Below are 16,281 nucleotides of genomic sequence, written 5' to 3'. Positions count from 1 at the left end.
TAAATTGACAAAAACAAAAAACAAAATGCCCAAAATGTGTAAAACAAAAATAAAAATATTATCTTCTTTCTCATAAATGAAAGCAGTCGGGGTATTTTTAGCACCATCGGCAACATGCAACAGGTGCAAGACATGTATTGATGGCAGCTGATGAGACCTCCCTGAATCTGCGTGCTGCCATTCAGCAGTGCCGCCGCTGTTTGAGCACATTGTGAGGATGGTGTGAAAGCGACAGCCCCAAGACCTTGAGCAACACTCATCTGAATGGACCTGTGCCATTAACTGTACTGAAACCCATCTCTTTAAACCCTTCATGTCTGAGAGGGCCCTCCATCTGGCTCCAGAGAACACAGGAGGGGCCGGGAGGAGGGGGTCGATCAGCAGGAGTCATTACTAACTCACCTAAACAAGAGGCTAATGCTGATAAACAATGGCCAAGACAAGGCAGGGATTATGCAGATGTCACCCAGAAAAGAGATGGATTTCCACAGTTTGGTTTGGATTAAGTCAGAGTTGTTAATGTCTTTTAACTTCCTTTCACTATAAAATTTGCCCCCGTACCTACATTGAATCACTGATAATCAGTTCTACTCCTCCGGTTTCACATTTTTCAGGCAGACCATCGTTTATTTTATTTGAAAAATATCAGCTTTTTGTTAACAAACTGAAAATTAGTCTGACACAATAGTCTCTTTTGTCAGTCTGTAATTTTAGTGTAGGTTCTCAGTGGGCTTCAGTGTGGCTGTCTGAGTGAAACCTGGAAAGCCCTGCAGTCTCTTACTTATATTGTCTGGTCTAGTACATAGTAATGCATAGTTACTATTTGTTTTTATATTATTTGTTGTTATTGTTTTTCTTTTTGGAAAGCAAAACAGATTTCTTGGACAATATTTGGATGATGAAGTGAAATAAAATCAGACATGAAAAAGAGCTTTTCATGCTGAGACTGGAAACGATCTCTCACCTTTATAGCACTGTCATATATACTGTCTCGACCAGAAAAACAAAGGAAATTGGAACTTACCTCATGTATCTGTAGTGCTTCAACATCAGAGGAAGTTGGAGTGGATGAATGGGTCAGAAAGATGATAACATGATGCTTACACCCTTATGATTTACATCACTTCAGTAAAATTTCGGAGAAATGCCGTTGAAACTCCCTTAGTAGATGTCATAACAGCAAGTGTGCTGTTCTAGTGCCATCAACAATTAAATATCTTTCTCATCGTCAATTTCTTTCCCTTGTGTCATTTAAATTTATATAAGGGTCATTCTATCTCAGCCCAGTCAGCCAAGTTTTAGAACATTCTGTTCCACCCTCCCCCATTTGTGTAAAAGCTCTATGGTCGGGGCGCCGGTTTGGCTCAGTGGGTGAGCAGGCAGCCATATGCCGCATGGCCAGAAAGTAGCGGCCTGGGTTCAAGTCCAACCCGCAGCCCTTTGCTGCGTGTCTTCCCCTCTCTCTCCTCTGCTTTCCTGTCTGTCTTTATTGTCTCTATTCATTCAAATGCCAAAAAAACTATTAAAAATAAAATAGACATTTATGGTCCAAAGAGGATTATAATTAGTTCAGTGAAATTTTAGCTTCAGATATCAAATACTTTTCAAGTCTCTTGAAAAATGGTCCATCCCAGATTGAAATCTGTCGATATATTTGAACATGAATACCTCAAAAGCTATTACACTATTAAAAATAAAAGCACTGCATTTTCAATGGTCTTTAAAAAAATATTTTAAAAAATATTTATTATATAAAGATATAATTTAACATTTATCACTACATATCCTTAGAAAAGATTTGCCATAAAATGTTCTAAAAATCTGAGTGGAAATGAAAAGTATTTTTATAAAAGTAAATGAAAGCCTACTAATCTTCCTAAATAGTTTTGGTTTTGTTGATAAAATTTTTACTATAGCACTTAAAAATCCTCATTTTCCCATCCTGACTAAAGTAGAATAGAAAATAGAAAATTCTACCGATTTTCTCGTTCATCAGATATGCCATATTCACTTATATAAACATTGTCACCACTTATGTCTACTTTCTGTCAGGAGCTTGCTTGCAGATAAAACACATATTTATCAAAGACATTTCAGGCCTTTTGAGCATTTGTCTCTTTAATGGAGATTGATTTTTCTTTTAAATGAACATCATGAACTTGTGACTTAAAGTATGAATTGAATCTTTAAACAAAGTCCTATGTGATATTATTTTAGTTTAGTGAGTTTCATAATTTCTTCTCTGTTAGCAGAGCAAAACATCTGCCTGTATTTTTTTGGTCTAATAAATGGCTGACCTGTGTGACCGCATGCCTTTGTTTATTAAGTACTGTTCACTTGTCAATTAACAACGAGAAACCTGCATGAACTGCCTCATCTGTACTCCGATGGAGCTGTAGGTGAGAAACGCTTCCTTCATCAGTGTAATTAGACAAGAGCAGGCAGCCATCTGTTGCCAACTGACCGTTTTCTGCCACTGAACGCATTTTCCTATTCTTCTTCTTCTTCTCTTTTTTTTCTATGAAGTTGTCCTTGAGATTGTTTCTAAGTGGCTGCCTACGTTTTGCATCTGCAGGTATTGCTTTCCCTTTGGACGACCAGATGGGGCCCTAAAGGCAACGCTCTCCCTTCAGGAACGGGTAATTGGCCTCTGATTAAATCATATTTTAACATACAGCACAGTGGTGTGAAAAAGTGTTTGCCCCGATTTCCTATTTTTTGTATGTGTCATAATCCAGGTTTGGATTTCTTTTCTCCTTAATAATAAACACCCCCCATTTTGTGTTTATTTGTGTTGTCTTTGTCTAATATTTACATTTTTTAATCATCTGAAACATTTAAGCGTGACAGACATACAAAAAAAATTAGCAAATCAGGAAGAGGGTAAACATTTTTTCACACCACTGTATTTTATATGTTCGTACAAATGTCCTGCACGTTTTTTTTCATGAAACATGTAACATACATGTATAGAAAAGGAAAGCTTGTTGCCTTTGTTTATCAGCTGTCTTAGAATCAGTTTAATCACCTCAGTATCTGTGCAATTTGACTCTGGTTTCAAGTGATTATCGATGTCTTCACACAAACTACGGACCAGTTTTCAAGGGAATAAGACTTGAAGAAGACTTCTGCTGCTAGAAAGGCAAGAAAGCTAACCCTTGTCTTACTTGAACAAATCTTTGTCATGTACAAACACAAAGCAGCCACAAATTTACACAACTATTGCCTTTAAGCTAATAGGCCATATCAGAAGAAAAAACTACTGTTTCAGAAGCAGAAAGAAGTACATGCCACAAATCACACATTTTTTTTTAACTAAAGAAAAATAATCCAATGTGAATTATTTGTTCAATAAATTTGAATAAAGGGCAATATGCTGGTGTGGAGTTTAGCAGTGTTGCCTCACAGTTCAAATCCACCATCCCTCTCTGTGTGGAGTTTGCATGTTCTTCCCATGTCGGCTCAAATTCTCTCCAGGTACTCCAACGTCCTCTCACAGTCCAAATATACGCAGTTAGTTGGGTTAAGTTAATTGGTAAATCTAAATTTCCCATAGGTAAGAGTGTGAAAGGTTGTCTGTGTCTCTGTGTTAGCCCTGCGACCTGTCCTGGCTGTACCCCTCCTCTCAACCTATTGCTGTTGGGATAGGCTCCAGCTCTCCCATGACCCTGAATTGGATAAGCGGAAAAAAATGGATGGATACATGGAAATTTAAATAAAGCTCAACATGACAGCACCCAGAAACTTGCCAATTATATCCTGACTAAAATCATATTTATTCAACTTATTTTCACATCGTAGTTTTACTCTGGTGCTCAACACCTCACTTTATGTGGCTTCATGTCCAATCATAGGAGCCTATTCTACTGTTCGACCACCAGTTTTACTCTGATTGGCTGCGTCTGACACACAGAAGGTTTGACAAGAGTGGGGTTTCTCTTGAGCTCTAAGAAGAACTAAATGAGGTATTTGTGTTGTTTCAGGTTTTGATGAAAGACATCACTACCCCTGTTCCTCCAGAGGATATGAAGAAGCTGGTGCAGAGGTGTCTGGAACAAGCAGCTCAAATCAACTACAGTCAGTTGATTGAATACGCTAAAATCAAGGGTGAGAGTTTATAGCTTGATTTTTACCAAAAGGTGTCACTTCAGGATGGAGCTTGAAGGGAGAAGACGGGATCACAGTAAATGATAGATGATGATGCATAATGTAATGATCGATTTGTTAGTGGTCAGTAGGGTTTGAACCAGAACCCAACATACTGTACACACAACAGAGGCTTCTCTGAAATGTTCTATAGTCATGTTTGAATGTTTGAGTGTAAAACTAATCAGCAGTGGCTTCTGCTCCTTTGCTATGGAATTTTCCCATATAGTGGACCATCAGGCACCTCCAGAGAAAAGACTGGAGGACATGATGAGGCTGGGAGAGCTCTGCATCGAAGTCCTGCAACAGAATGAAGAACATCACTCTGAGGTATTTTATTCCTTTTTTTTCCTTTCTTTAATACATTAGGACAGTGGTCCCCAACCTTTTTTGCGCCACGGACCGGTTTATGCCCGACAATATTTTCACGGACCGGCAATAAGGTGTCGCGGATGAATACAACAAAATAAAACTAGTGCCGGTACCGAAAAAAAGAAGATTTATTCATAACACACGTGAAAAGACCCAGGAAAACCGAGTTAATGATAAAAACGATAACAAAATAACGTTGAAAACCGATAAAAACCCTGAAAACCATACATTTCACACCTGAGCCTCAACTCTCGCGGCCCGGTACCAAACGACTCACGGACCGGTACCGGTCCGAGGCCCGGGGGTTGGGGACCGCTGCATTAGGACTTCAGATGCAATTTAAAAGACTGCTAGACTTTTGACAGCTCAGAATGTGTTGAGTGACAAGAATATGCAAATTTCTTAATTCAGTTCAATTCAGTTTTATTTATACAGCTCCAAATTGAGCGCCTCAAGGTAGACCCTACAATAATACATACAGAGAAAAACCCAACAATCATATGACCCCCTATGAGCAAGCACTGTGGCAACAGTGGGAAGGAAAAACTCCCTTTTACCTGGATGAAACCTTGACCAGAACCAGGCTCAGGGAGGGGCAGGGCCATCTGCTGCGACCGGTTGGGGTGAGAGAACGATAACAGGATAAAGACATGCTGTGGAAGAGAGACAGAGATTAATAACAAGTATGATTCAGTGAAGAAAACTACATAAACACACAGTGAGTGAGAAAGGTGACTGAAGAAGAAATATTCAGTGCATCATGGGAGTCCCCCAGTAGCCTACGCCTATTGCAGCATAACTAAGGGAGGATTAAGGGTCACCTGATCCAGCCCTAACTATATGCTTTAGCAAAAAAGGAAACTTTTAAGCCTAAGGAGTTTAGAAATGGATGATTCCAAAGATCTAAACTAAAGTCTGGATCATTGAGAATAAATAAATAAAATAATTGGCATAAGAAGAAATGGTTGATCTAAAAACTATCAACTGGTGCCACTCTAGGGCCTTAGATGTCTCCTAAGCACACTGATCCTGATATCAACAGAACAGCTTAGAATGATCATGCCAATTTAATTAGGGTTTATTTTGAAGGGTTCTTTAGATTTACCTTGGAAGGTTAACCAATTCACTGAATTACACTGCAACCAGAATTATCCATTATATAGTGAAGAAGCATGATCAAACTTGTAAGTTCTTAAAATCTTCCAAGCCGACTGCATCTGATGTAGTGTATGTGAAAGATTTCAAAACCTGTGTGTTCTCAGTCTCGCTAACAAGTCTTTTCAAACTGCAGAAGCGTAACTCTGAAACTCTTTTTGAACTATGAGGGGTTTTTTCGTCATCTGAGTGGTAGTGGCAAAGATGCCACATGTCACTTGATCATTTCATTTGCATCTTGATCACTTTCACAGCACTTCCTTTTTCCTTTCTTTTCCTTCTTTGGCAGCTCATGTTAAAATGGCAGATGACATGGCAAATGGCTGCGTTGCATTAACGTCTGCAGTAGAGGCACGATGAAAACAACGCCCACACCCCATATGCACATGGAATTTTATGCCACAGTGTAAAACTGATCAATCCTAGGTGTTGGGATGTGGTGTTTTTAATCAGCCCTAAGTGGCAGCATGGCACTCAGGCATCTGTTTCTGCACTATTATTAACAAGCCATGCTCTGCCGCTGCCATGGCGACTGGTGGATGCTTCAGATGTGATGTTAACTACAAATTAGAGGCCTTTTTTTTTTTCAGACCATCGCAAGCTGTCACAGCTTAAATTTAGAAATTAATAATTGTTTACTCAGTTGCTGTGTCTTTGGATGGCATGCTTGCTGCCTTGCTAGTTTGTGTTGTTGCTGTTTCTATACAGAGATGTCAGAGTGACAACCTAGTGTTTAAATCAGTCCTTACTAATGCTGTTTTTTTCTCTCTATAGTCTTTTTGTTCAAAGATCCACTCTTCAACATGTTTTTGGAGTCTATCTAAGAAAACTAAAGCGCTGGATGAATCATTACATCACGTGAAAGTCCATTTTGCAGATGAATATAAAAACAGATTTTACAAGCTATCGAATTCAGTCTTGCCTTTAAACAACACTTTGACTTGTTTTTTTAGTAACAGAAAACTGTTTTTAGCATAATTGTTTATCTGGCTCCTTCTTTTTTCTCCCTTTCCTTTATTCTGTCATGGGAAGGGAAGAGAGGTAAGTTTGTCGTTTGCAGTTATCCTCCCTTATACACTGTACATCATTACACCAGCCTGTAAAGTTTTCATAGTATGGCCTGTGGTTACAAAATACTTACTGGCTTTATTAGTTACACATAATTTTTGTTCTGGTAAAACTGAGATTTTTCTTATAAAATTGAGTGTGTAAATAATAAAATAAGAAGTAATTACTGTCTGTGGTGAGGCCTTGGGTTCTGGGACGATAGTCACAGTAATGCTTTGGTTACTTTAACAATGTAAGACATAACTATAATCAAAATGTAGCTACTGCAGCAATTTGGCCATTGTGTTGTACGGTAGAGTTTAGAGAAATGAAAAAAACATAAAGATGTGTCACCGTATTTTAACAATAATGCAGAATTGTTTTAATTCACCCACATTTGTGGGTTTTCAAACATGAATGGCCTGTTTAAGGTCATGCCAAAGCACCTCAGTCAGATTTAAACCTGGACTTTGGTCACTCTAAAATCTTCCTTTTGTTTTTTTGTTGTTTGTTTGTTTGTTTGTTTGTTGAGCCATTCTGAGGCAGACTTGCTGTTATTTTTCGAATCATTATCCTCGTGCATATCATACTGCAAGTACGTTTTCATTTACAGCCAAGTAGGTTTAGATAGCTTTTTTCCCTTAATAAATAATATCATTTTTTAAAAGCTGCATTTTTATTTTCTTGGGTTATCTTTGTCTAATATTAAAATATGTTTGAACATCTGAAATATGACAAATACAAAAAAGAAATCAGGAAGCGGGCAAATACTTTCTGTTTACAGTTCACGTTTCTCAGCGATGTAGTTAACTTTTGTATCTTTTACAGGGTTAAATATCAGTAGATGATAATGCGATGAGCAACTTAAAGCTTCAACTATGAATGCGTGTGAATGTCAGATACTTGAGCTTAGAAAAAAGTGCTTGTGTGATTGGGTGAATGAGGCATGTTGTATAAAGCGCTTTGAATGCTCCGGTAGTGTAGAAAAGCGCTATATAAGAACCAGTCCATTTAACCTTTTCAGGGCTTATATAAGAGCGTATCTCTAAGTTACTGGTTTATTTTACTCTTTGGCTGTAAAATCTGTCTACCTCACACTCATAGAATGAATGAGATTTACTTGTGCGCACACACAGAACAAGGGTTCATTATTGAGGGTGGCAGCAGCTAAGGTTGATGGTTTGCTTCCCCTCAGTTTTTTAGGTCATAAGCAAAAGTATCCAAGCACCTTCAGACTCACCACTGCACTTAGATCAGACAGTTGTGGCCAGGAATTTTACATAGTTTTACATACACATTACTTTTTATGACTATTTGGAACTGCTCTTTTTTTTTTAGAGTGGAATGACTGAACATCGTACATCTGAAATGACTTTAAAAGCAAGAACCTCATACTTAGTAGATGTATAAACCCAAAATAACAATAACAGCACAAATGTGTTGCCTAAAAGTACAAAGAAAACTTTCCTAGTTTCACCAGTTATAAATATTGTTTCTTTGGGACAAAATGCAACCTAGTCTGACAAACAGACCTTATCACTTACTATAACAATTTTTATATTTTTTTGGCTAGAAAACCACTGAAACAGTTGAGCAGCTGGAATAGATATCCTGTATCTAGCAAAAACAAGAAGTGGAGTTATTCTACTAGCAACTATGTGTAATCCATTTACCATGTGCTTAACCCTGTCATGCATGAATTATGACAACCTCAATCAGAATTTTTTAAGTATTTGTATTCATCTTTAGAGATGAAAAGATGAATAAAGTACTTAAGAAAAAACTGATTGAGGTTGTCATAATTCATGCATGACAGGGTTAAATAATAATTACAATGAAACACGTCATACATCTATAGTAACATTAAAGGACCAGTGGGTGGCAGGGTATGGAGTGACGCGTCAGTGTCCAGTGTAGTGGTTTATGTGCAAGTATACCATCAACACTGACACAAATACAAGAAAACAGCCTTTGAATAGCTGTGCGAAAGTGTTAATGTCTCTTAAAATGTTTGATGACCAAAGCTGAATTAGGAAAGTAAAGTTGGCCTGTTAAAAGTAGATGCGAGGCAAGGTCACTACTTTGACTGCTGGTTCTTTGTAAACCGATTAAGTGTTTTAACAAAAAGCCCACAGGTGCTGTTGTGAAAGCATTAATGACTCACTAATACAGGTATCTTCAGCTAACTGAAGTGAATCAAGGCTGTCCGGTGCACAAAGGTTGTTTGGCTAAGTCGACCTCTGCTGTTGATAGCTACATGAAGTTGGAGAGAAAAGTGCATCCAGCCTCAAATCATATGCTGATGCGCTGAGGTCAGTTTTTCTGTTCAACAGAGGAAGAGGAGGCAGATATGTAAGATACTAGAAAAAAACGACATGGTAATGCCTTGTAGTTGTGACCTTGAGGGGAGAATCAGCCAACATTTCAAATGTTCCTTTTCAGTTTCTTGATGCTGGAAACTGCAAAAAGAAAACACAGGCTGACAATTCTTCCACAATTAATGTAGAATGATTTCTTGACACCGTATTCATTCAAGTTGCTTGTGAATAAATTCTGTCAATTAAATGCAAAAAAAGAGGCTAAAAGGCACCAAGAAAGTAAAGAAAGAATGGAACAAAAAAGATTACTAAGAATAATTTCCAAGACAGTGAACTTGTTGAATTTTACTCAAACTGGATGATTTTGAAATATCGATATGGCACAGATGTAATCTGTCTAAAACAGTTATTACCAAAATTGGTGTTCACCTTGGAAACTTGGCAGACAAAAACAAAAATGGAAGTCCTTTTCCTCAGTCTGTATATGGGGAATAATTTCGTTGTCATATTTTTAACATCAAAAATATGATCAAGTGATGTGACGTTACCAACAGTCCTATAAGTAATTAATCTCTGGCCTGCTTTCACAGCATGTCTTTTGTCCTATCTCCCTCCTTTAACCCCAAACCGGTCGAGGCAGATGGCCGCCCCTCCCTGAGCCTGGTTCTGCTGGAGGTTTATTTCTGTTAAAAGGACGTTTTTCCTTCCCACTGACGCCAAAGTGCTTGCTCACAGGGTGACATCTGAATGTTGGGTATTTCTTTGTATTATTATAAGGTCTTGTAAGGATCTTACAGTATAAAGCACATTGTATACAGAAACATCTGTGCATAGTATGGCCTGGAAGTCCAGAGGTCAAAATGGGAGATACTAGTAACACTTGTAATACCAGAAACTGGGTTCACTGTTGTACTACTGGTAATGTGTAGAAACACACAAAGAACTGATCTAAAATGAGCAGAAATCCATGTATTAAAACCAAAAGAACACTCTGTGATTGGATTATCTGTTTTTCTGATATAATTTTGTTTCATCTGCATCTTTTCTAGGCTTTTTCATGTTGGCCAGAGCTGATGGCTGAACATGCTGAGAAGTTTCTGTCTCTGTACAGAGCCGATATGGAGGCAGCTCTTCAGGTCCAGTCGATCGACTCCTGGAATAGCTTCCCACTATTTCAGCTCTTCAACAATTTTCTACGAACAGACCGTAGGTCTTGGTTTTTCTGAACACATTTTAAGGCCTTCTCTAAATGAGCAAAGGACTCATTTGAGCTGATTGCTAAAGCTCATTAAAGGAAATGTCAAATGCCTGTTTTCCACCAAGCAATGCTGCTGCCAGACCTGTTCTGGCTTGGTGCACTAAGGGAACCAGCCCACATTTTCTGTTATACTTCATTTGCTGTTTTCATATTGGCATTTAGTTCCCTGTCCACAACAAACTTACTTCTGCATGTTAAATAAGGATTGTTTTGCACTGTGACTGGTGCAAAGCTACTCTAGGAGAGTCTAAGAGCAAAATTGTGGAACAAGAAATGAGAGGAACAGATCCAGTTTAATAATACTTTATAATTATTAAACTTAAAATACTTAAAAAAAAATTTTGCTTTGTAAAGATTCGTAAAGAATAAGTTGCAGCTAATGGGCAGCTTATTAATACCTAAGTTTTATGAATGTAGGTTTCATGTCAAAATCCCAACAATGGAAAAGGAAAACTCCCTAAAAAGAGAACCTGGAGAATTCAAATGGGGACAAACATGAATGTCACACTTTTATTCCTGAGATTTTGGTAACATTTTCTTCCACAGTGAACTGCACTTCACTGTAAATATTGCATTTTCTTCCTTGATAAACTTTATTTCACTGTAAATATTTCATTTGACTGCTGGAGAAAAAAATCTAATTGGCTCATTGTTTTTCTCTTTTCAAACCCTCCCTCAGCTGTGGGGCTTTGTCTTCAAGCCAGCAGAGATTTGGCAAGATGCAATATTTAACATGGTGGATGCCAAAATACCTCAAATACAGTAACAGACAGGCAGGCAGATAGACCGACAGCCCAAGGGCGGTGTTGAGAATAAAAACTCAGTGTTTCATTATGCATAGAAACCACAAATCTCTTTTCTGTGGCTCATATCTTGCATTCTTTCTAATTACCATCCTCTGTTTGTGCCATAATTATTCCAAGTGTCACAACATTAGCCAACTTGATTTGGAGTGTAACGAGGCAATAGAAAAAGACGAAACAGAGTACGAGCGAAATCCTAGTTTTCACTGTTTGCACAAATGAGGTCTTCCTTCTGATAATTATGTTTGAAGTGAGAGGTAAGGGATTAGTTTGATTAGTTTTAGTCCCAATCACTGAAAACGCTGCAGCTCACAAACAAAAGGGGAAAAAAAAGATTTGATTGACAAGAGCGTTTATTTATGAATCGCTTTCTCAAAGCTTCACAAAATATAATATGTACAATCGTTGTTTTTAGTCATTCACACCATTGTTTTTTGGACAACAAATCCTCTGCGATACTCACTGGTCGGCTGATTTCTAAGTATTTTCTTCAGCGTGTGTATTATCTCTCAGTTGCAGATTATTTAAATGCTCACTTGATTGTCATATGTGACAAGCTTTCGTGAGGGAGGTGGATTTTACTCTCTAGAGGGCAAAAAGGCTAGTGTTCATCATGATGGAGCAGAGTGAGAGGAATTAAAACTAATGAAGTCCTGGGAGACCAGCTTGCTTGCTTCTCACCAACACCTTATCTTTGTCTCTCCTCACTGTGGACTGTCGACTGTCTGCAGGGATTTATCCATCTTTCCAAAACCTACCATTACAGTTTGAATGGGGGATAATGGAGTGATAATAGGAACACCTGTGGACACAGTGACACTTGATAAAAGACGTGTAGACCTTCTAGAGTATAAATTCGAATTTAGTGAAGCTTTTTAATTTAAACTTTTAGAATTTATCAAATAAATATTAATTTGGGTAAAACGTTTGTATCAGCTTGTCCAATGAGAAATTGTCACGTTAGAAAACAAAAACTCTTAACGTAAAGTTGGAGCCACACTGTTGGCTGAAATATCCCAATGCCAACAACTCTCCCAGTCTCCATATGAAAGCCTGGATGTGGCTGCTGTAACAACAGAAAAGCAATGCATGAATGGAGTCCATTTGTCATATTACAATGGTTGGGTAATAAGTTCTCTTCTTTTAAACAGGTAGTAATTTAGGCGTTGCGAAAGCTTACACTAAAATTTAAGTTAAGCTAATAAAGGGCAAGAATGGAAAATAGTAACACACCCTGTGTGTGAGAGAACAATATCAGGAGCAAAATCCATCACGTTTCTTATAAACTGAAGTAACAATCTCAACCATAAACAAAATAAATGCTCAGTCTTAGCTTAAATTTTGTCGCTTTTTAAAAAATGTTTATTTGTTTGTTTTTATCCCAGAAAACTTGTATTTGACTATTGAATAAGCTTTAATCATTTCTGTTTGGCCTTATTCCTTACTTTAATCCAGAAGAGCACATTTTCAGTTGTGAGAACTGTTTGAAATGAGACTTTGCAGGCTCAATCCATCTAATGACTGTTAATGTGAACATAAAGTCCACATAGTTATAACATTTTTCTCATCTCCCCCAAACAGCTCACTTGTGCAATGGGATGTTCCACCAACACCTCCAAGACCTGTACATCCCACTGGTGGTACGATACATTGATCTAATGGAGCTGGCCATTGCTCAATCAATCCACCGCGGCTTCCAGAAGGAAACCTGGCAGCCTCTCAAGTAAGGCTCACCCAAGTAATCAGTCACTGCTTATAAGCATAAAACACTCCTGAGTTCCCCCTTTATTATGCAAAAGTTTATATTCCTACTGAGCTGTTTACATGAAAAGTGAAAATATCAAACAAACAACAGATATCTTTAATATTTCACTAACATGCCCTTTGTCTCGTCAGGTGTTCATGAAAATTTGCTTCTTTGCTACAAATGTGTTTTGTTCTTTACAGTGTTTTCTAAAGGTGACATGCATTCAGTCTTGCAAATGTTCTCTTGAACCTCTGACCTTCTGCAAACAGTGGTGTTGGAGTAAATGTGCAGATCCAAAAACCTGTAGATAGGCAAACTTTTTACAATGTTTAAAACTAAAAGTGGGTTTTTTCAGCCAGAAATTTGGATTTTACTTTTGAGACATGGACTTCTAAATGTGTATTTAGCATCGACTTCATATTGAAATTCTAGGCTGTTATTTCTCTGTGGATTCATGATTCTCAAGTCCGGTGATCTACAAATTCCTTTCTGTATACCTAGTTTGTGAAATTCATGTTATATTAGCCATTATATATAAAGAGTATAAACATGAGATGGTCCCTACATACTGTGATTACTTTGAATTATTGTTGCAAATTTAAACGCTTTAGAATGGCATTTAAAGTAAAAGCAAAGGAGTGGGTAGACATAAATTTGCCTGGGAGGAACTGTTGCAAAGAAAGCATCTTTGTTCTCTCCCATTCATCCGTCCATGAAAACATGGATGAATGATCTTTATCTGAGTTCTGCTTTTGCTCTATATGATATTTTTTCTTCAGTTTTCCTATGAAAGAAAAAGTATTGTCATTTTACTTGTTTGCTATCAGCAATAATGATTGTTGATGTGTCATCATCGAAACTAAATAATAAGCTAGGATGGAAGTGAACACAAACAGCAAGGACACACTGCCCTCTTTGACAAAAAGCATCTGAAGTGAAAGAAAATGGCATGAATAGAAGTGAGCAGTGACTCCTCTTTATTGTTGTTTGATTTCATCAGATGTTGCAGACAAAACAAGTAGCTGCTATTCTGGTAGTTTTCCCTTTATATTTGTGCTGCGGTAAAGGACGCCTACTTTTACACTCAGTGTTTCTTCTTTCTCTCTTCATGTATTATATCCTTTTGACATTTTCTTTTTTTGCCGTTGATGAACCTTGCACTTACTCTGACCTGGCAGATCGTTAACAGAAAATCTAGCCAGCTTTCCTCTGCGTAAAGTAGCCAGCCTTCCCCCTTAAGCTTCCGCAGATACCAATCTTCTTTGCAACTGCCTGGTTGGGGCCGCTGTATGGCAACACATATGTATGATGGGTAGATGGGGATCTCAGAGGCTCTGGACTAGTGCTGTGCATAAGTTCTGAATTATCCAAAACTTGCTATCCATCCATTCTCTTCCACTTAAAGGCGGCGGGGGGTGCTCCATGGACAGGTCAACATTCTGCCACAGGACTTGAGTTGTGAGCTGTCTGCTTTGTCTATTGCTTTGCTGAATGCTAGCATGTAATAATGCTGGTGTTTAACACAGCCAATCAACATGCTAGTAAATTCTAAATGGAGATGGTACAGAAGGTCCATGTTAAATGCTCCACTGTCCAATTTTAATTTAACACACCAAGATAGCTGATGGTTTATTTTATCATTTGTGTCAGCAAGCTGTGTTTTAAAGGTTTTAAAAATTAGAAAGTCGCTTAACATTCTTTTTGTTTTTAGCAATAATTTAATAACAAGCTGAAAGCTAATGCTAACATGCTCATGTTGGAGCCTGACATCATTACACTAAAGCAATAGAAGGCTGACTGTAGACTGTGACCAGAAAAGTGGAACAACTGCAGCGTCCCAAACCTACATTCTTTCCTATGACCAACAGAGAGGAGCCATGTGACAAGACACACAGGTGTTCTTTCTCCTCAAAGACACAAAAACTTTGCCATTTACTCCTCGTCTCAGAGAGTGAACTTTAGAAGTATTTACTTTTCTTTCTTGTCTGAATGAGCTGGGCTCAGCATGAGTGTGAGGTTTGTGGTTTCAGATAAAACTCTGGCCCTCAGAGAGATGACAGTGATATAGCTAAAGGTCCCTCATGTGTGTCGCGTCTTTATGCTTTGCACTGTGCATTCCTCAGTGTTGTAAGTATCAGTGTAATAACAACACAAACCTTCAATTTTCTGCTGCAGCCTGCAAGGAATGAATCTACGTGATGTCTTGTAAGAAAAAAGATTATGTGAGAAAACCTGTATGCTCCTCTTTACCTCAAAAAACGTTTTTAATAGTGATTATGTGGCAAAATATGCAGAAAATCAACATGATTGTCTTGATTTTACAGTTTGGATTATATTTGTTCTCCAGTTGGTATTTTATTAGAAATATACTTTTTTCAACATACAGAATATGAGGGCATTCGTTAAAGTAGCTGTCTCTATAACCTTTGCCCATTCACTGCAAAGAAAATCAAGCCATGACTTGCATTATATATGCACTACATGCTAGACTTAAAAAGAGGGGGACTACAAGTAATTGATTTCATCTGAAAAACTCATGGTGATTATGTCCATCATTTATCAGTTGAACAGTGATGCAGCTGCTAAACTTAGAAAAACAATGAAGTGCAACTTATAATCCCTAAATAGAAGTGAACGATTTGTCCATTATTTTATCTCATTTACCTCCAGATAAAAATCCGTTATTGACAATGATTCCTTTTAAAATAAACAAATTTCCCTTCAAATGTGGCCTGGAAATGGTGCTTTAATTGAATTTTAAAAGAGGAAAATGTTCACCCTAATTTCAGATACTACCTTCTCTTTCTTTGATATGTATTATGGACTGAATGTGTTTGACTGTTTTGTTACACATAAGCTGATGTTTAAGCTACAGCATGAGCACTAGAAAATGATGAATAAAGACTGTAGTTGTACTGTAGGTTCACCTTCATCGGTGAAATTGCATGTCTAGTCTAGTTTTCTTTAATTATTGCAAAGTATTTGTGTGTGTCTGTCTGTAGAGTCTGCATTAGAGCTGACATTACTGGTGGACATATTGCATGGTGCGGGGGTCTCAAAATACTGGTTGAGGGTGTGTTTCTTAAAAAGGCTCCTCATTCTGACTCCCCCAGTCTTTCCCACAACATAGACCACAATTTTCCTCTAGCTCACTTTACTTGGCCCTCCCTTATCCATAAAAAAAGAGAAACTAAAAAGCTGGCACTTCATTAATGAGCACAGACTGGTGAGTGGGATTGTTCCGTTCCCCAGGGAGTATGGCAGAGCACAGTCAGAGATGAGCACCACTAATTAGACATGAGGGGGATAACCACTGAGCATTTAATTGCACTACGGACTCGGCCCAAAGCGTGTATTCCTGTGTGCCACTTGTTAAGGTAACAGTCTTTTAAAGGCGAAGTGAGAAAAGTGAGGTTGTGAGAGGTGGTCGTTTTA

The 16,281-nt window shown here is 37.9% G+C and overlaps 1 protein-coding gene across 3 annotated transcripts in view; it reads left to right on the top strand.

Annotated features, from left to right (window-relative positions):
* The window catches only part of cadps2 (Ca++-dependent secretion activator 2), a 142,297-nt gene that overhangs the window by 88,968 nt on the left and 37,048 nt on the right, over positions 1–16,281 (top strand). For all 3 annotated transcript variants that reach the window (XM_039615160.1, XM_031742037.2, XM_039615161.1), the window contains 5 exons: positions 2,576–2,639; positions 3,984–4,107; positions 4,376–4,476; positions 10,088–10,244; positions 12,681–12,822. In XM_039615160.1, coding sequence (XP_039471094.1) covers positions 2,576–2,639; positions 3,984–4,107; positions 4,376–4,476; positions 10,088–10,244; positions 12,681–12,822 — 588 coding nt within the window. The remainder of the gene's footprint in view (positions 1–2,575; positions 2,640–3,983; positions 4,108–4,375; positions 4,477–10,087; positions 10,245–12,680; positions 12,823–16,281) is intronic.

This window comes from Oreochromis aureus, linkage group 7 (genome assembly GCF_013358895.1).
Source record: "Oreochromis aureus strain Israel breed Guangdong linkage group 7, ZZ_aureus, whole genome shotgun sequence".
Taxonomy (NCBI): Eukaryota; Metazoa; Chordata; class Actinopteri; order Cichliformes; family Cichlidae; genus Oreochromis; species Oreochromis aureus.
The sequence above is the reverse complement of the archived record's forward strand: the minus strand, read 5'-3'. Positions and strand labels throughout refer to the sequence as shown.